Below are 20,681 nucleotides of genomic sequence, written 5' to 3'. Positions count from 1 at the left end.
CCAAAAATACTTCAGGCCATAACGTCCACCCAAACCATCTGCAGTAATGACTAAGTGACACTATGGTAAATATATGAGGAAAGAAAATGGATAACACACTGGGCAATAAGACATATTCAAATATACTAAAAACAACATGATAGAAGTTTCACTGAACTTTGCTATAAAATATATCGATAATGGACTTCTCCCATCAATTTGTCTTTGATGATACTTTAGCTTCATAGTTTAATTTTTTTATTGACCGTATGTATCTGTGTGTCTGCATGTAGGTGTACTACCAAGAAGGAGAAAGCGCCTTTCTTAGAGTCCCATTAATACCCATAATATTTCTCCCCAGAGAGGTTCCTCTTCCCATATGTGTTATACGACAAAGGAAGAATTATCAGGAATGATAAAGCAAACAGTTTTTACAAATATTATTTTAATATGTAAAGACAGGCTATTGTATAAATAACTACATTATTAAATTAAGAATAGAAATCTGAATTTGTGTGTCACTATTTCTAGGTATAATCTAATAATCTGTTGATGACTGATAGAAATTAACATTACTAGCTATAGCGTATCACATGGCAAACACAAATAAAAGATTCAAGAAGAAAAGAATTATTTTTTTAATAATTGATACTCCTTAAGTAACAGTTTCTTATTCCTTACTCTTAATACTAAACAGAAAAACTATCAAATATGAGAATGCAGAGTTTTGAATTCAATATAAATTTTTATTAGGCAGAGCCAGATAAAGACTCACCAGGACAGAATATATGTGTAGACATCGATAAACAGGAGAGAAATCAACCAAATCTTGGGCCCCAGGTACCTGCAAAACAACCAAGATTGTCATAAAATATTCAAACAAGGCTATTAAGAGCAACTGTACTCATTTTTAATACTCAAGTGCTAAAAAAAAAAAGTATGCTTCCAGACACCTAGTTTTGGCATTTCAGCCATGGCATTAATAAGCAATGAGGATATCACCAAGGTTGGGACACAGAACAGAAACAGGTGTAACTGGTCCTGCATCTGCTTTTAGAGACAATTTGGAGGCTGCAGGAAAAAGAAGGAAAAGAAAAAGGTGGAAATGTGACTTTGCTAACTTGACTTTGTCTTCTTAGATACATGGTACCCTACATAAAAAAACTAAGTTTCAGTGGTCAAAAACAAAACTTGCCACTTGAATGGCCTGCCAGGCAACTTCTGAAGGGCATAAGAATCAGAGAATATTTAAGTCAGCATGCAATCAAAATACAGAAATATGCCAGGAAGAGGGGGAGATGATTTTTTTTTTTAATTTTAGTTAGTTAGTTGTGCCAGGTCTTAGTTGCAGCCGGCGGGCTCCTTAGTTGTGGTTCGCAGACTCCTTAGTTATGGCTCGCTGGCTCCTTAGTTGCAGTACACATGTGGGATCTAGTTCTCTGGCCAGGGATCGAACCCGGGCCCCCTGCATTGGGAGCTCGGAGTCTTAACCACTGCGGCACCAGGGAAGTCCCTATATTTTTAAAAGTAAGATAATGAATGGAAAACCAAACCTAGAGTAATATCAAAAAATTGTAATATGAACAATGCATACAGATTAATCCTAGACATCAAAAGAGAAAGTAAAACAAAAAACATCAGGTAAGAACTGCAGTATAGTCACAGTGCTAAAACTGATTTGTTACAATCGTGACGATGAATACGTCACACTTTACTTTGACCTCAATTTCCTCATCTGAAAAAAAAAGAACTATCAAACTATCCAGTTGACCCATAGAAATTTAACAAGAATAAAAGGAAACACTGAAAGCAAATATTAAACAAAATAAAACAAAAAGGACAAAATTACATAAAGAAACACAGTAGTCAAAATAAAGACCTAGCTAAAGTTTTTACTGTAACACTAGTAACTGTATCATTCATCAGAATATAGGCAGCAGGCACATCTAAATTGGGTTGGGCTGATTCATGATTACAAGGTCAGTTTCCTTTACTTCATAAAGTAAGCCTCATATCTTCTTTAGGTAACAGATTCTTCATCAAGATGCTGTTCCTAATGAAATCTACTCATTCTGCAATTCAACAGTACAATACCTACTTTCTTTTCCCTCCAAAACCATCGCATCTCTCTATATATTGGTTCAAGTTTATTGACTATTCTGTTCATTTGCTTTGCATCCATGAGAGTAGAGATTAAATCTCTATGTTTGGGAACCTCACTCTATACAGTGTGCACTCTGTAAGCACTCAAAACAAACTTTTTGTGAATCCAAAGATGATAAGGTGCTTAAGATCCTACACCATGGCCAAAGCGTAGTTTCCCTTTAAAAAAAAAAAAAAAAAAGGCATTTAGAAAAGTTAGTAAGCATTGGACTTCCCTGGCGGTCCACTGCTTAAGACACCACGCTTCCAATGGAGGGGGCGTGGGTTCGATCCCTGGTCGGGGAACTAAGATCCCACATGCCGTGTGGTGCGGCCAAAAAGAGAAAGAAACAGTTAGTGAGCATTGCCAAATTACTGAGAAAAACATTTTATGGACAGATGGGCACCATGTAGGTAAAGAAAAGTACGACTAAAAAGCATGTAAAATTTCTAACTTTAAGAGCACAATGGATACTCATTTTCATCTTAACACAAAAAGAGGCAGCAGGTGATCATTTCAGGCATTCTTATTTGAAATGACCACAATATTAAAGCACCTTTACAGTCGCTCCTCTATGAAGTGGAGATTTCAAGGAAAGTTATTTTATTTTTCCAGAAAACCAGAGCCTACTAGTGAAAACTAGAGCTAAGTGGAAAACAATCTCAAAAGAAGAAACAATAGAAAATTTCCATTAAATTATATTTACAATAGTATTTAAATTACCTAAAAATTACATGTGCATATAAAAAAAGACAAGAAAGAAATGCATAAAAAATTTTTTTTTGATCTGTATAGAAAATGAAACTTTTTCCCTTTATTTAGAATTAACAATTATAAAGTTATTTTTTAGAAATATATACTTTAAAAAAGTTTAAGAAAACTTTACCTAATTTTAAACAAATTTCATCACAACTTTGTTTATATGCTCTTCTTCATGCAGTTTATTTATTTTGTTTTGCTTTGAACTCAGAGCCATGGTTTCATTCAAAAGGAAACTGCTTCTAGCCATTGCTCAGACAGAGCCTTGGTCCTTTCACAAGTCAGACCCATCCTTACAGAATGAACATCCACATTAGGGGACAGTTTCCCCAGAAATCTGTGACAAATAACCTAATGGGGCCCTTTACTAATGTTCTGAGAAGACTGGTTTATCTGGGCCAAATAAAAAATAAATATAGAGAGGAGACAAAGGCTTTTCCTGTCATCTCCACCAAATATTTATCAAACCTATTTTCTATGAGGCTGTCTTGACATCATCATATTCAGCTTCAAACTGTTTAAAGTACTCTGACCTGGAAGTACTGGCTCTGCTATTTCTTAGCCTCTGAAATCATAATCCAGTTAAGTCCTCCTAAGCAGCACATGCTTTCCTGCTTTGAAAGTGGTACACAGAAATCTAGACAAGAAGGAGCAGAATGGGGCAAACTTTATTTCCACCCTCCAAATAGCCTACTGTTTAGAAATCATTTTTCCTCCATGCTCCCTTCTGTGAGGAACACTAGGAACACTGTGAGGAACCCAGAAGAGTGCTGTGAGAAGAAAGGTATGTAAAGCATGCACTGACTCATGTTGCTTTGAGCTAGATGTGTTTTCTCTGCTTCCACTAATGAAAAAGAATCACTTACATCTTCAGAAAGGTGGAAGGAGGAGAGCAACATACACTGTACGTGAAGGAATGCTACACGTTTGAAAGGATAAGAAATGAACTTTCAAAAACCTAAATAAATGGGAGTGGGGAAGGAGTACTAGAACAAAAGGCAATGTTTCCTAACTCACATAAATAGTCTATTTCAAGGTCCACATTCTGCTCCCTATTTAAAAAATGCTAAATCTCTGTCAGAGCTGTCTTCATTCTTCTTCTCCATTGCCCCTGCCTCCCCTCAGGTTGCAAAGAATGATCCAAGCAGGTTTAGGTTTCAGCTGGGGCAGAGGGAGGGGTCCAAGGACACTTTCCTAAGCTAACAATGACTGCCTCTAATGGTTTCTGTCTCCTAACAAAAGCCATGACTCCGTCTTTATCAGCTTCATCTAATTTTTCCTTTCCAAAGTAAATAACACAGCCCTTGCATTTTACACATGTCCAAGTTTGACAAATCATTATCGACTGAGACTATAACTGATAAGAGATAACTTTGTGGTAGGACATTGTCATTTCCTCTCATAAGGGCTTTCTTTCTGAGATACAGAAACATGATTAAAATAGTTAAACATTTCCTCTGCATGGCAGTCAGGAACTCAAGACATTAAGATACTGGAGTCTGTATTTTTCTAGTTCAGATAGATCTATCTTCATACCAACAGTAGCCACAAACAATATACTTAAGATTATCCTGCTTTTTTAACTAGTTGTTTTCCTTAAGAATTCACATGAAATGATTTCATCACCAAGGACAGCAGCTGCCTAATTCCCTATATGGTTTCTGAATGGAGCGCCTTCTGCCAGCTCAAACCTCTTTATTTTCAGGGAGGAGCAAATAGTAGGCAAAATTTTAGATTATGTACCTAAGAAATCTATGCCTGAGAGCGCATTATAATATTATATAAATTAAAAGAACTTTGAAATATTTTAAAATAACAGATAACAATAAGCTGTTAAAAGAATTTACAGGTGACTGTCCTACAACATCCATAGGCAGATGTCATGGAGGCAACAACTACGTTCGACAATTAAACATTCACATGCCCACTAGAGATTGTGTACTGTTAGATACCAATATATATGGCTAATCTGTCTGTTTCAACCTTATATTTCTATGATAAATATTAACAGCTTCAGCCAAAGAAATACTCCCTAATTATTGTCTATAGACTATTTGCTGTTAAATAGCATTACATCCGTCAATATACCAGCTATCACATGATGCCACTAAATAGATGGCAAAAAGAGTCCGGACAGAGGATGCTGCAAAGTAAGAAAAGTAAATTTATAAATAGAACTAATGAAAAGCACCCTGAAAAAAATAGTCTTTTGAACCTCTGTACACAATATACATTAGAGAAGATATAAAGATTCAGAGGAAAAACGGGAATATTAGATGTCAAGAAGAAAAGAAACATGAGTATTTCTGATTATGAAAATTCTTGCAAAACATCAGGATCTGATTTTTATATGTTTTTCTTCTTTTCTAATATATCTTAGTTCAAGTCAAAGGAAGTTTCTGAAAATGGAAAGGTTACTGGGTAAGTTCGTCTCATATATGATAAGGCAAATGTTAATTTTTTTAAAAAAGGAGATTTTGATTTTAAAATAATGACATTCAAGTTTTAACAGATACACTCATTTAATATTTATTTTCCCAAAAAAAGGAGTTAGAAGTTAGTTCTTTCCACTACCTTTAAAGGCTCACTAACAACCTGGTAAATCTACCTGCTTTACTACTGGGTAAGCACATCATTAGAAAAGGGGAATAGAGTACAAGAAACCATCACTTGTCTCCTTCCACTCAAGAAGAGTAGCAAATGTACTAAGAGAGATTTACCTAGGCTGCTGATAAAGACAGTACATGAAAACAGAAATGCATTAGGGTGCTCTAGTTCTGTTGTTCACACAGCTGTCCGAGGAGATACTGACACACAAACACACACACACACACACACACAGAGGCCATTTATTTTTCTCTTACGAACCCTTTTAAAGTAGGTGGATCTTCCAAAAAGAGTATGATGGAAGTTTGCAAGGAATTTAGATATGCTTGTCACTAATTATTTGAATCATTCTCCATTTTGAAAATACTTTTGATTACCACTTAAAACAGTATTTTGGTATTTTGGTTTCTTGGTATTGGTAAATGAATCTCGGGACTTGGTGCCTATCTCTGAAAATTAGCTGGATCTCAAGTCATTAAAATACACCAGGCATTTTTCTCAAAGGAGAAAACAACAAATGATTAGCTAAAGGGGCATTGCCTCTGAATTCAGAGGATCAAATTTGACTGCCCATATTATGTTTGGAAGCCAGGAAATACCCGTCAAACATTTTTTGCCAGTGTACTTTTCTGAGCTACTTGACTTCCAAGTTTCAGAGAAAAGAAGGGTAGAATTCATTTGGACATAAGCTTTAATAAAGCTGGACTAAACACCACAGACACACAAACTAGAAGGCACAGGATTCTAAGTGACTAGAATTGGCTAAAGTATAAAAAATTTTCTAAGCTTTTAAACATATAAGAATACCCTGACCAGAGCCCTATCCTAAAAAGTACAGTATTTTTCTATTGAGCTTCTCACAAATTATTAGAATTCTTCCTGAGAAATCCCTCAGTAGATTACCACTTAATTTACTCAAGTACTTGCACTAAACAGAAGAAATCAGGAAAAATATCGGCATTTCTCCTTACTGAGACATTGCAAAAAACCTTGTGGCCAAAATTAAATGAGGGTCCCTCAAGAATTCTCTGCTTGAACCTGAACGCTTAGGAAATAAAAATTCAACTGGTCTTTATTTAACAATGGTCTACTATATGCTAAGAAACTCTAAACTATTAGGCAAAAAGAAAATTTAGCACGAATATGGTATTAAATATAAAAAGTTCTAAGAGAAGGAAAAGTTAAGGTGATCAAAAGTAGGTAGAAGAAAATAGTATAATATTATAGATAAAGAACTAATATCCCTAATATATAAGGAAATCATAAAAATTGAAGGGAAAAAAACCCAAAATCATTAGAAAAAAATGGGCAAAAAAAAAGAGCAGATAGTTTTTTGGGGAAAAAAGATACAAACAGCCCTCAAACTTATCAGATACTACATTTCACCCACAGTAAAAGGAATGCAAACTCAAACTATACCATTTCTCATTTATGCAACTGGAAAAATTCAGTAACTTAACAAAATGGTCTCAAGGAAGCTATAAGAAAATAGGCACCTCATACATTGCTGGTAGGGTGGAGGTATAGAAAATGTTACAACCTCTATGGAGCACAATTTGACATTATCTAACAAAACTACATATGCATTTACCCCTTGAATCAACAATCTAGAAACCTACCCTGAAGAAACATCTCCAACTATATGGAAAACAATTCTCAGGTTTTGGGGTTTATTATGAAACTTTTTTTAAGTTTTAAGGTGTTTTATATACAGTAAAATCCATCCTTTCTAGTGAACAACTCTGTATGTTCTAAAAAAATCCATATAGTCCTGTAATCACTATCACAATCTAGATTTTAAAAAAGGGTTCCACCCCCCCTAAAATTTCCCTCATGCCCCTTTGTAGTCAAATTGTTCCCTAATGCTCAGCCCTTGACAAACACTGATCCATTTTATGTCCCTAGAGTTTTGCCTTTTCAAGAATGTCATATAAATAGACTCATACCATATGTAGCATTTGAATCTTGCTTCTTTCATTTAGCATAATGCATGTGAGATTCATTTATGTTGTTTCATGTATCTATAGTTCACTTCTTTTTATTGCAGAGTGATACTCTAATTATGGATATACCACCGTTCATTTATCCCTTCACTCATTGGAAGACACTTGGGTTGCTTCTACTTTCTGGCAATGTATGAATAAAGTTGCTACAAACATTCAGGTAGAGGTTATTGTATGAATATAATGGGTAAATTCCTAGGAGTGAGACCGCTGGGGTCATATGGTAAGTGTATGTTCACCTTTATAATACACTAACAGGCTGTTTTCCAAACTGACTGTACCATTTTGCATTTTCACAGCAATATTTAATTTGTTCAGCACCCAGCCAGTACTTGATTTTGTCGGTATTTTGTTAAGCTAATTCAAATAGCTATGTAGTAGAGACACTACACTTTCATAGGAAAAGATTGGAAATCATTAAATGCCTACCTATAAGAAATTGGCTGAATAAACTACGGTTCATTCAAATAATAGAGTACAATTTGGCAATAAAAATAGAATGAGAATGATTTCTATGAAGTGATATGAAAATTACTATTTTCAGGATATATTTTCAAGTGAAAAAACAAAGTACAAAAAATATATATGTATGATGCTATTAATGTTGTGTAAGGTATGAGAAAGGGTAAGTACACACACCACAAACACACACAAACTCAAAATACTGATTATTTACAAAGGGTGGGTAGGATCAGGAAGGGAGAGATAAAGAGGAAAATGGGATTTCACTGAACATATCTTCTTACATAATTCTGCCTTTTGAACAATGTTCATATTTTACATAGTCAAAAAAATTAAATTAATAAGGATGGGGAACCCCAAAAATAACACAAAAGAAACAAATGAACCTAAGAATATATAAATTTGGTAACAATCACACACGAGAAAATAAAATAGCCAAGAAACATCTGAACAAAATACTCTGAACTATATAGCTCCACTGTATTGTAAGATGAGAAGAACTGCAAAGAAATCTTGAACTTAATAAGTTTACTGCTTTTAGTGACACATGCATAGAAATTCTGAAACTATTTTGTGTTATATGATTAGGCAAATGAGTAAATATATTAATACTCTGGGAACCAGGATTCTCAGAGATACAAATATGGAATAGAAGAAGAGGAAGAACTATGATATCAGCTTTAAATTAGAAGCATCAGGTTTAACTCACAATTTATAAAAATGCCTATGTTGGTATAGCATGTGTATTTCTTAACTCTGTCCACAAAAGGAGCATACCTAATGCCCACATCTCAGTTTCTAAATATCACTATCCAGTAAAAGGAACAAGAACTCTTTGACAAAATAGCTAATACTGGGGGCTGGGGCAAAACCTGGAGTAGACCAGGAATATCTTGTGCCAGAAAAAAAAGGAAGTGCTCAAAAACTGATGAAGACAATCGATGAGACTCCCACTAGCCAAATTTGGAACAACTGGAGAATCAAAATGAAAGACAAGAATGGACTATAACCCTTGTATATAAAAAAGAATACATGTGACAACAATGACACAAAAAAAAAAGGGAGAAAAGTAAAGTTCTTTAAAGAATAATGTCAACTAATCAATGTGAATGAAATGATAAAGATAGAAAAATCACTATTTTTATAATCACCAGAGTAACACATGATTCAGGAAAAAAATATCAATGAATTCTAAACCAACAGGTGAAAAACAGGGAACAGGATAGCTGCATGATCTAAAAGTATCACTCTATAGATCACTTATTAATTACAAAGGAGGAAAGGCACCTTTACAGTGGAGAAATCTGGTAGACACCACCTTAACCAATTGTGTACATCCTGATATGATGCACTGAAAAGAACATAATACTACTTTTGTTATATTCCTGCCAAAAATGATTAACCTGAATCTAATCATGAGGACGCACCAGATATGCCTAAATAAAGGGATATTAAAGGAGAATAAATAGACATAAAAATTAAATGCAATGTGTGATACTTGTCTAGATGTGGTTGCAGGAAAAAATAAAAGGAAAAAAACTGCTGTAAAGGACATTATGGGGAAATTTGTATACAAGTGACAATATTAAGTGGTAGTATTATATCAAAATTAAAATTACTGAGTGTGACCATGGTATTGTGGTTATGTGGAAGGATATTCTCAGAAAACTAGAAGTTTCTGTATTGAGAGTTCAAATATGATGGATGAAATATGCCACTTTCTTTCAAATGATTCAACTTTAGCTGGGGCAGTGGGAGAGGGTGGAGAATAAAATTGACTTTCAAAATCAATTTTTTGAGAGAAAAATCTCCAAATCTAATAAGTATTTAAGTGAAGGTATATGTATGTTCATCTTACCACTCTGGTAAGTTTTCTAAAGATATAAAATTTCTCTTAAAAAAGCTTTTTAAAAGAAGATATTACTCTAGAGGTGGGAGTTGGGGATGGGCAAGATGAGTGAAAGGGGTCAAAAGGTACAGATTTCCAATTATAAAATAAATGTCATGGCATGTAATGTACAGCATGGCAACTATAGTTAATAATAATGTATTATATACTTGAAAGTTGTTAAGAGAGTAGATCTTAAAAGTTCTGATCACCAAAAAAAAAAAAAAATTGCAACTATGTATGGTGATAGATTAACTAGACTTACTGTGGTGATCATTTTGCAATACACAGAAATATCAAATCATTACATTGTACACCCAAAACTAATATGTTATATGTCACTTATACTGTAATTAGAAATTCTTATAAATAAGTAAGAAGAGGATGTTACAGAAGAGGTGAGATTGACCTAGTCCTCAGGGAAAAGTAGAATTTGGTATTTTAGACAAGGAGTGGTGGGGGAGTACATTCCCTAGTTGGGGTTATTAGCAACTTAGCACAGAGTGAAGGTGGTAGTTGAATAAGCAATGAGCACATAAAGGAGAAATTCCAGAAGACCTGAAAAGGCAAGTAGACTTTTATAATTAAGGCAAATAATTTCAAAACAAGAACTTTATACTATCAGAAAATGAAAAAATTTTAAAGATCTTAAGTCAATGAGAGCCATAATAAATTTCTGCCAATGGACAGACCCAAAAGATCAAAAAATAGGAATAAGAAAAGCAAAACAGAATATCTAAGCATGTCATAATGTTTTCATTCAACTTTTTCAATTGTCTTTATTGCCATTTGGTTACAAATACAGGTACCTACTTTTCATTTGACTACATTTATCCTTAATAGACCAGCTTTCATCAAGAATCGAATGGAGGGCTTCCCTGGTGGCGCAGTGGTTGAGAGTCCGCCTGCCAACGCAGGGGACGCGCCTTCGTGCCCCAGTCCGGGAAGATCCCACATGCCGCGGAGCGGCTGGGCCCATGAGCCATGGCTGTTGAGCCTGCGCGTCCGGAGCCTGTGCTCCGCAACAGGAGAGGCCACAACAGTGAGAGGCCCACATACCGCAAAAAAAAAAAAAAGAAAGAAAGAATAGAAATGGAAAACTCAAAGGAGACAGGGGTCAGTGGGTACAAGGAACCAGCAAAGCAGGCCAGCGTGTTAAACTGTATTCTTTTAACAGACATACTTTGTATATGAAATATCTAGGACTACTACTTATTTTTACAATGGAGTATATTCTCATCTTTTTTTCCCAAACATGTGGTCCTGCCAGTGTATCTTCCATTTTGCCATTTTTTTAATACACACTCAGTAAAAGTAATATTTCCCTCAACAACTGCACAAATATGATAATAAATGGCAATATCCAATGTGCAGACACAACCGGGATTGTGGCTTAGTGGAAAAACCATATCCTTGGTAGCAACCTTGAAGCTCAGGACTAGTATATTACTACCATGCTTAGAAAGAGACTAGGTTGGAAATATAGATTTTTTTATGTGAATTCAACTAACTTTTCAAAGTTTGAAACTAATTTTAAAACTTTTAAGCACTGTACAAGCCAACAACCATTCTGTAAGGTGTTTCTGGCCCATGGGCTGCCAATATACAACCTCTAATTTAAACTCTAAAGTCCTAACGGCATCTTTTATTTCACTTTAACTTGTTGAGAAATAACCCATTTTGTTACCTTCCTGTCAATAGAAAGTTCTGCAATAAACAATTTGAAATTTGGATCAAATATCATAACCAAAATTTTACATAAGCAATTTGACATTAATTAATTATTGTCACTATTTTATAGGTGAGAAAAGAGATGCTTAGAGAAATTATAGGACTTCCTCCAACAGCACAAAAGCTGACAGAACTTACCACTTTCTATAGACAAATCTTGTGTTTTTTTACAATCACCTTGTTATGGACTGAATTGTGTCTCCCCCAAAATTCATATATTGAAGCCCTAACCCCCATAGTGACTGCATTTGAAAATAGGGCCTTTAATAAGAAGGTAATTAAAGTAACATAAAGTCATAAGGGTGGGACCCTAATACAATAGGACTGATGTCCCTATAAGAAGAGGAAGACACACCTGGGGCGTGCAAGCAGAGAAAAAGCCATGTGAGGACACAGCAAGAAGGTAGCCATTTGCAAGCCAAGAGGAAAGGCCTGAGGATAAACCAACCCTGCTGGCAATTTGATCTTGAGAGTATCACCCTCCAGAACTATGAGAAAACAAATTTCTGTTGTTTAAGCCATGCAAACTGTGGTATTCTGGTATGGCAGCTCTAGCAAACAAATACAACTTGTTACCTCAAAATTAGTAAAGTACCATAATCAAAAAGACATCTCAGAAGGCTTTATATTAAACACATGACATTTGTATTTAAATTAGCACTTCCATCGTGTTAATTACATATTTCAAAAAAGACACCAAAATCTTAAGAGTTAAACCTGACATGGATCATTTATTCAACAAACATTTATTTGATCCATACTCTATTAAGAGTTTTGTGGATAACACAGTGACCACTGGTCACTAACAGTATGTAAACAAATTAAGAGAGATACGTGCCAGAAATATGACACCAATGAAGTGTTCTAAGAATACAGAAGCTCTGAAGTAACCTAGAAACAAAGAAGAAATCATAGGTCCTGCTTCTTCAAGCTATTTCTTACTCAATACTGCTTTATTTCAGTAGATTTTTTGTTTACAGTAGATTGTAGTCACCACTCCATGTAAATATACATCATCAAAAACTACATCAAGATATATTTCACCTTTATTCCAAAAAAAGCACACAGTCAGAATGCCATAATAGTAACTATTATATACTGGTAGCATTGTATGTGCCAAGCACTATGACAGAAGCATCATATAAATTACTTCAGTCAATCCTCACAACGACCCTACCCTTAGAAGGTATTATTGTCCCCTTTCTCACAAATAATATATCACCTTAAGTGGTTCTTTGTACTATGTGTTCCAATATTTCAAAAATAATATTTCAGAAAAATCTAATATATTCTCAAGCTAAAATGTTCACTACTTCTAAAAATATTTTTTAAGTTCTGTCTAGACATGTAGAGAAAAGCAATAACATCTGCATATACCACAGTATGACATAAAGATTCAAAACAGATTTCCAACATCAAAACCAGGCCGGCCAAATGCACCACTCCCCATTCTCTCCATGAAGCAGCTGAGGTCCCACCACAGCTGGAGGGCAGGTGCAGCCCACATGAGGGACAACCCTTGAGCACCTGGCTCTGGTGGCCAGGGAAGACTGTGCTTCCAGGCCCCAAGGATCATACCTTATACAAGAACACTCCTTTAAGACTGAGAGAGACAGCTGTTTCACCTAATAACATATAGACAAACACAGAGAGCCAGGCAAAATGAGGACACAAAGGAACATATTCCAAACCAAAAAGTAAGACAGATGCCCAGAAAAAGACCTTAATGAAATGGAGATAAACAATCAACCTGATTAACAGTTTAAAGTAATTGTTATAAACATACTCACCAAACTCAGGAGAGGAATGAATGAACACAGTGATATCCTTAACAAAAAGATAGAAAATATATGAAAGTACCAAACAGCAGTTATAACTCAACTGAAATATACACTTGAGGGGTTCAACAGCAGATTGGATGAAGAAGAATGAATCAATGAGCTGGAAGAAAAGCATGGAAATCATCTAGAAAAAGCAGCAAAAAGAAAAAAAAATTTTTTAAGTGAATATACCTAAGGGACCTCTGAGACAACATCAAGCAGAAAAACATTCACATTATAGAAGTCCCAGAAGGCAAAAAGAAGAGAAAGGGTCAGAAAAATTATTTGAAAAAGTAATAGCTGAAAACTTCCCTAATCTGGGGAAGGAAACAGACATCCAGGTCCAAAAGAGTTCCAAGTAAGGCAAAACCAAAGAGAACCACACCAAGACCCATTATAATTAAAATGGTAAAAGTAAGGACTAAGAGAGAATCTTAACAGCAATGAGAGAAAAGCAACTTATTACATAGAAAGAAAACCTCATAAGGCTTTCAGCAGATTTCTCAGAAGAAACTTTGCAGGCCATAAGTGAATGGCATGACATATTCAAATTACTGAAAGGAAAAATTTTCCAACCAATAATTCTCTACCCAGCAAGGTTATCATTCAGAATTAAAGGAGAGATAAAGAGTTTTCCAAATAAGCAAAAGCTAAAGAAGTTTATCACCACTAAAGTGGACTTCTAAGAAATGTTACAGGGAATTCCCTAAGTTGAAAAAAAATGGCACTAATTAATAAGGAGAAAACATAAGAAAATTCACATCTCACAGGAAAAGGTAAATAATAATAATATAATGCTACCATGAAGTTTAAAAGACAAAAGAAATAAAATTAGCTAAAAATACAACAATTTGCTAAGGGAACATAAAATAAAAAGATGTTAAATGTGACATCAAAAACATAAAATGTAGTGGGATAGTAAAAAATGTAGAATTGTGGAATGTGCTCAAATTTAAGTTGCTATCAACTTAAAATAGACTGTTATATACATGGGATGACACATGTGAACCTGATATACATGGGATGATACATGTGAACCTGATAACTACAAAGAAAAAACTTATAGTAAATACACAAATGAAAATGAGAAAGGAATCTAAACAAAGCACTAAAGAAAATCAATAAACCACAAGGGAAGAGAGAAAAAGAAACAGAGAAACTATAAAAATAGCTAGAAAACAAATCACAGAATGGCAATAAGTATATACCTATCAATAATTACTTTAAACATAAATGGACTAAATTCTCCAATCAAAAGACAGAGTGGCTGAATGGATTAAAAAACAAAAATAAAAAACAAGACCCATCTATATGCTGCCTACAAAAGACTCACTTCATAAGTAAGGACATAAACAGACTGGATGTAAAAGGATGGAAAAACACATTCCATGCAAATGGAAATGAAAAGAAAGCTGGTATAGCTATACTCATATGAGACAAAATGGCCTCTAAAACAAAGACTGTAATAAAAAACAAAGAGAAGCACTACATAACAATAAGGGGGTTAATACAGCAAGAAGATATAACGTTTATAAATATGTGCGAGGCAAATGTGATAACCACTACACTACGGAAACAACACTTAAAATATGTATGCACCCAACACAGGAGTAGCAAGATATATAAAGCAAATATTAACGAACTTAAAGAGAAAATTAATAGCAATACAATAATAGTAGGGGACATTGACACCCCACTTATGGCAATAGATACACCATCCAGACAGAAAACCAATAAGAAAACATCAGCCTTAAATGACATATTAGATCCGATGGAATTAACAGATTTATACAGAATACTCCATCTAAAAGAAGCAGAATACACATTCTTCTCAAGTGCACATGGAACATTCTCCAGGATAAATCACTTGTTAGGCCAAAAATCAAGTCTCAATAAATTTAAGACGACCAAAATTATATGAAGCATCTTTTCTGGCCACAAAGCTATGAAAATAGAAATCAATTACAAGAGGAAAACTGAAAAAAAAAAAAAACCCACAAAAATGTGGAAATGAAACAACATGCTACTAAACAACCAGTGGGTCACTGACGAAATCAAAAGTAAAATCAAAAAATATGTAGAGACAAGTGAAAACAGAAATATTACATACTAAAATCTGTGGGGTGCAGCAAATGTAGTTCTTAGAAGGAAGTCAACAGCAACACAGGACTACTTCAAGAAACAAGAGAAATCTAACTTTACACTTTAAGGAACTAAAAAAAGAAGAACAAACAAAGCCCAAAGTTAGTAGAAGGAAGAAAATAATAAGATCAGTGCAGAAATAAATGAAATAGAGACTAAAAAGACAATAGAAAAGATCAATGAAACTAAGAGATGGTTCTTTAACAAGATAAACAAAATTGACAAGCTTTTAGACTAAGCAAGAAAAAAAGTGAGAGGGCTCAAATAAAATCGGAAATGAAAGAGAAGTTAAAACTGATACCACAAAAAATACAAAGGATGATAAGAGAATACTATGAACAATAATATGCCAACAAATGGGACAACCTAGAAGAAACAGATAAATTCCTAAAATCATACAGTCTACCAAGATTAAATCATGAGAAAATAGAAATGTTAAATTGACTGATTACTAGTAAGGAGATTGAATCAGTAATCAAAAACCTCCCAGCAAACAAAAGGCTTAGACCTGATGGCTTCACTGGTGAATCATCCCAAATATTCAAAAAAGATTTAATACCTATCCTTCTCAAACTCCTCCAAAAAAAATGAATAGGAGGGAATGCTTCCAAACACTTTTTAGGAGGCCAGCATTACCTTGATTCCAAAACTAGACAAGGGCGACACCAAAAAGAAAACTACAGGCCAATATCTCTTATGGACATACAGGTAAAAACCTCAACAACATATTAGCAAACTGAATTCGACAATACATTAAAAGGATTATACACCACAATCAAGTGGGATTTACTCCAGGGATCAAGGATAGTTCAACATCCACAAATCAATTGATGTGATATACCACATTAACAAAATGAAGGATAAAAATCATATGACTATCTCAGTAAATGCAGAAAAAGCTTTTAAAATTCAAGAGTCATTTATGATAAAAACTCTCAAAGTGGGTATAGAGGGAATATACTTCAACATAATAAAGGTGATATATGACAGACCCACGGCTAACACCACAGTCAACAGTGAAAAGCTGAAAGCTTTCCCTCTAAGATCAGAAATAAAACAAGGATGCCCACTCTCACCACTTATACTCAAAAAAGTATTCAAAGCCATAGCCACAGCAATTAGGCAAGGAAAAGAAATAAAAGGCATCCAAATTAGAAAAAAAAAGAAGTAAGACTGTTACTGTTTGCAGATGACATGATACTATACATAGAAACCCCTAAAGACTCCACCAAAAAAACATTAGAACTAATCAATGAATTCAGCAAAGCTCCAGGATACAAAATCAATATGCAGAAATCTATGACATTTCTTGTACAATAGTATTGAAATATCAGAAAGAGAAATTAAGAAAACAATCCAATTTACAATTACATCAAAAAGAATAAAATACCTAGGAATAAATTTAACCAAGGAGGTAAAAGGCCTATACACTGAAAACTCTAAGACTGATGAAAGAAATTAAAGAAGACACAAATAAGTGAAAAAACATTCCAAGCTCATGGATTAGAAGAGTTAATATTGTTAAAATGTTCATGATACCCAAAACAATCTACAGATTCAATGCAATCCCTATCAAAATTCCAGTGGAATATTTTACAGAACTAGAACAAATAATTCTAAAATTTGTATGGAACCATAGAAGATCCCAAATAGTCCAAACAATCTTGAAAAACAACAAAGCCAGAGATACCATGATCCTAATTTCAAACTATACTACACAGATATAGTAATCAAAACAGAATGGTACTGGCCCAAAAGCAGACACACAGATCAATGGAGCATAATTAAGAGCCCAGAAAAAAATCCACACATATGTGGACAATTAATTTATGATGAAGGAGCAAAGAACATACAATGGAGAAAGGACAGTCTCTTCAATAAGTGGTATTGGGAAAATTGGACAGCTACAGACAAAAGAATGAAACTGAACCATTATCTTATACCATAAACAAAAATTAGCTCAAAATGGTTTAAAGACTTGAATATAAGACTTGAAACCATAAAATTCCTGGAAGAAAACATAGGTGGTAATCTCACTGACTTCTGTTTAGTGATGTTTTTTGGATCTGACTCCAAAGGCAAGGGAAACAAAAGCAAAAATAAACAAATGGGACCATATCAAACTAAAAAGCTTCTGCACAGCAAAGGAAATCATCATTAAAACAAAAAGGCAACCTACTGAATGGGAGAAGATATTTGCAAATCGTATATCCAATAAGGGGTTAATATCTAAACTACACAGAGAACTCATACAGCTCAACAACAAAAAAACAAACAGCCCTATTAAAAAATGGGGAAATGATCTGAATAGACAATTTACTAAAGAAGACATACAGATGGCCAAAAATCACATAAAAAGATGTTCAAGACCACTAATTACTAGAGAAATGAAAACCATAATAACAGGTATAACCACCTCACACCTATTAGAATGGCTTTAACAAAAAGTTAAGAAATAACAAGTGTTGGAGAGGATATGGAGAAAAGGGAACCCTCACATACTGTTGGTGGGATTGTAAATTCGTGTAGCCACTATGGAAAACAGTACAGAGATTCCTCAAAAAGTTAAGAATAGAACTACCACATTATCCAGCTATTCCACTTCTGGGTATATATACAAAGAATATGAAAACACTAATTCAAAAAGATATACGGGGCTTCTCTGGTGGTGCAGTGGTTGAGAGTCTGCCTGCCAATGCAGGGGACATGGGTTCGAGCCCTGGTCTGGGCAGGTCCCACGTGCCGCAGAGCAACTAGGCCCGTGAGCCACACTACGATCCTGCACGTCTGGAGCTTGTGCTCCGCAACAAGAGAGGCTGCGACAGTGCCCGTGTACCGCGATGAAGAGTGGACCCCACTCACCGCAACTAGAGAAAGCCCTCGCATAGAAACGAAGACCCAACACAGACAAAAATAAATAAATAAAAAATACAATTTGCTAAAAAAAAAAAAAAAAAGTAGAGGAATTAAAAAAAAAAGATATATGCACCATGTTCACTGGAACATTATTTATAATAGCCAAGACAGGGAAAAAAACTAAGTGTCCATCAATGGATGAATGGATAAAAAAGATGTGGCATATAGGTGTAGATAAAGGTATAGATACAGATCTAGAGATACAGATATACCCACAATGATACTATGCAGCTATATAAAAAGAATGAAATCTTGCCATCTGGGATGATATGGATGGAACTGAGGGTATTATGCTAAGTGAAATAAGTCAGAAGTAAAAAGACAAATACTGTATGATTTCATTCATATGTGGAATCTAAAACAAAACAAAACAAATAAATAAAACAAAAACAAACAGTTACAGGGAACAGATTGGTGGTTAACAGAAGGGAAGGGGGCTGGGGGATGCAAGGCATCAAGGGGGTCAATTGTATGGTGACAGATGTGACCATTTGGTGTGTGATCACTTTGTAGTATATACAGATCTCAAATTATAATGTTGTACACTTGAAACTTATATAATTTTTTTTCAATTCCCCAAATCATACATATTTCCACTGAAAACGAATTAAGTTGTTGATGAAAAACGGTCAAATATCAGTAGTTTATATAGTTCAACTCTAATATAAGACAAGTTAAAAAAAAACTTACCTTAACTAAGGCGACCCTTTCATTAGTTTAGACAAAAATAAAATACAAATAGGAAGAGAATTTACAGGGGAACAGTTTTCCTGCAACACTTCTCAGCAATCAGGAGACTGACACTGTCAGTCAGCTCAACATGTAGTCAGTTTTTTATCCAAGATGACAATTCACTTCTATGACTTCATCTTCAGTTCCCCAGGCTATTAAGTTTTTCCCATCTCTGGCACAAACTTTATTTCACTTTAACAATATATTAACTATCTGTTTACTATGTGCAAAGCTATTTTCTAGGTGTTTGGTTTTCCTTACCCATCTCATTCTATGGTCTACTATTAAGTATTATCAAACTAAAAACACACTAAATAATGTACAAATGTCACTTGGCTCAAGGAATGTATTAAGTACACTTCCATTAAAAGCACAGGAAAGGGCAAAAAGTTCTTCAGAGAATGAAAAATATACCTAAAGTATATTAAATCAGAATCATAAAATTTCATAAAAAATAATGCAGGTAATCTATTACAAGCAACAGATTTTAGAAGACAAAATATAACTTTCTCTTCAAGTACTGTATTCATTGCTGGAAAAATGTTAGGACATATTAATGAAAAAGCAATAGGACACATAAACATTCATGAGTTTGTTTGCTTTATGTACTAAAAATGCTTCCTCGTGGTCCACTATAGCCTTGCAACTCAAAGTGTGCCCAGGGTCCAGAAGCACCATCCTTACCTGGGAGCTTGTTAAAAATGTAGATTCTCAGATTCACCCCCCAACCTGCAGAATCAGAATCTGCATTTAAAGATGATTCCAAGGTGATTCCTATGCACATTTAAGTTCAAGAAGCACTTTCTCTACAACATGGCTCTTAACTCAGGTCCTAAGGGCAACATGAGTTTCACAAATTCCCTGAAATTTCATGCAGAACTTTTTGTGAGTGAATATACACAGATTTTACTGGGTAAAGGCTCCATATTTTTTATCAAACTCTCACAGGAATATAACGATCTCCAAATAGATTAAGAACTACTAGATTCTATGGCACAGTTTAAAAGTCAAAATATTTCAAAAACTATTTACGCTACTCTCAATGAGGTCTGTTGAAGAATGACAAGAATGAAGGTCAGAACGTCACAGTGGGTCACGGAAGACCTTATCTGAAGAATTTATTCACACCATGCAAGAACTATGCCAAGAAACCAGTTTGGAGACATCTAAATAAATAATTCTCTACATGAGGTTTGAGATTAAGAATGTGCACTTGAAGAAGATTCAAACTGAGAAGTAAATAAATATAAGGTAGGATTTTTTTTTTAAGATAGGATGCCATTAGGTGACAGCAAAGTGCTGAATTCTTGTTGTAAGAGCTCAATCAGCAAATCTCTAATACAAATTCTGTTTGATTTGGGATACAGAACCATTTTAAAATGTTAACTTCCAAGTACATTCTTACAATATTTCCTTTATGAGGGATCCCAACACGTTTTACTAGTCGTACTTTCTTCATCCTCTTTGGACCTCAGACGACAAAACAATGAAGAAATATG

At 34.5% G+C, this 20,681-nt stretch overlaps 1 protein-coding gene across 15 annotated transcripts in view; it reads right to left on the bottom strand.

Annotated features, from left to right (window-relative positions):
• Positions 1 to 20,681, bottom strand: part of EXOC6B (exocyst complex component 6B) — a 721,405-nt gene that overhangs the window by 425,208 nt on the left and 275,516 nt on the right. For all 15 annotated transcript variants that reach the window (XR_007470913.1, XR_007470912.1, XM_033400476.2 and 12 more), the window contains one exon: positions 755 to 823. Coding sequence is in view for 13 of the 15 variants with exons in the window: in XM_033400476.2 (XP_033256367.1) it covers positions 755 to 823 (69 nt within the window). In the remaining 2 variants the exon portion in view is untranslated. The remainder of the gene's footprint in view (positions 1 to 754; positions 824 to 20,681) is intronic.

Source organism: Orcinus orca, chromosome 13, assembly GCF_937001465.1.
Source record: "Orcinus orca chromosome 13, mOrcOrc1.1, whole genome shotgun sequence".
NCBI classification, from domain to species: domain Eukaryota; kingdom Metazoa; phylum Chordata; class Mammalia; order Artiodactyla; family Delphinidae; genus Orcinus; species Orcinus orca.
This window is presented reverse-complemented; position numbering and strand designations above follow the sequence as displayed.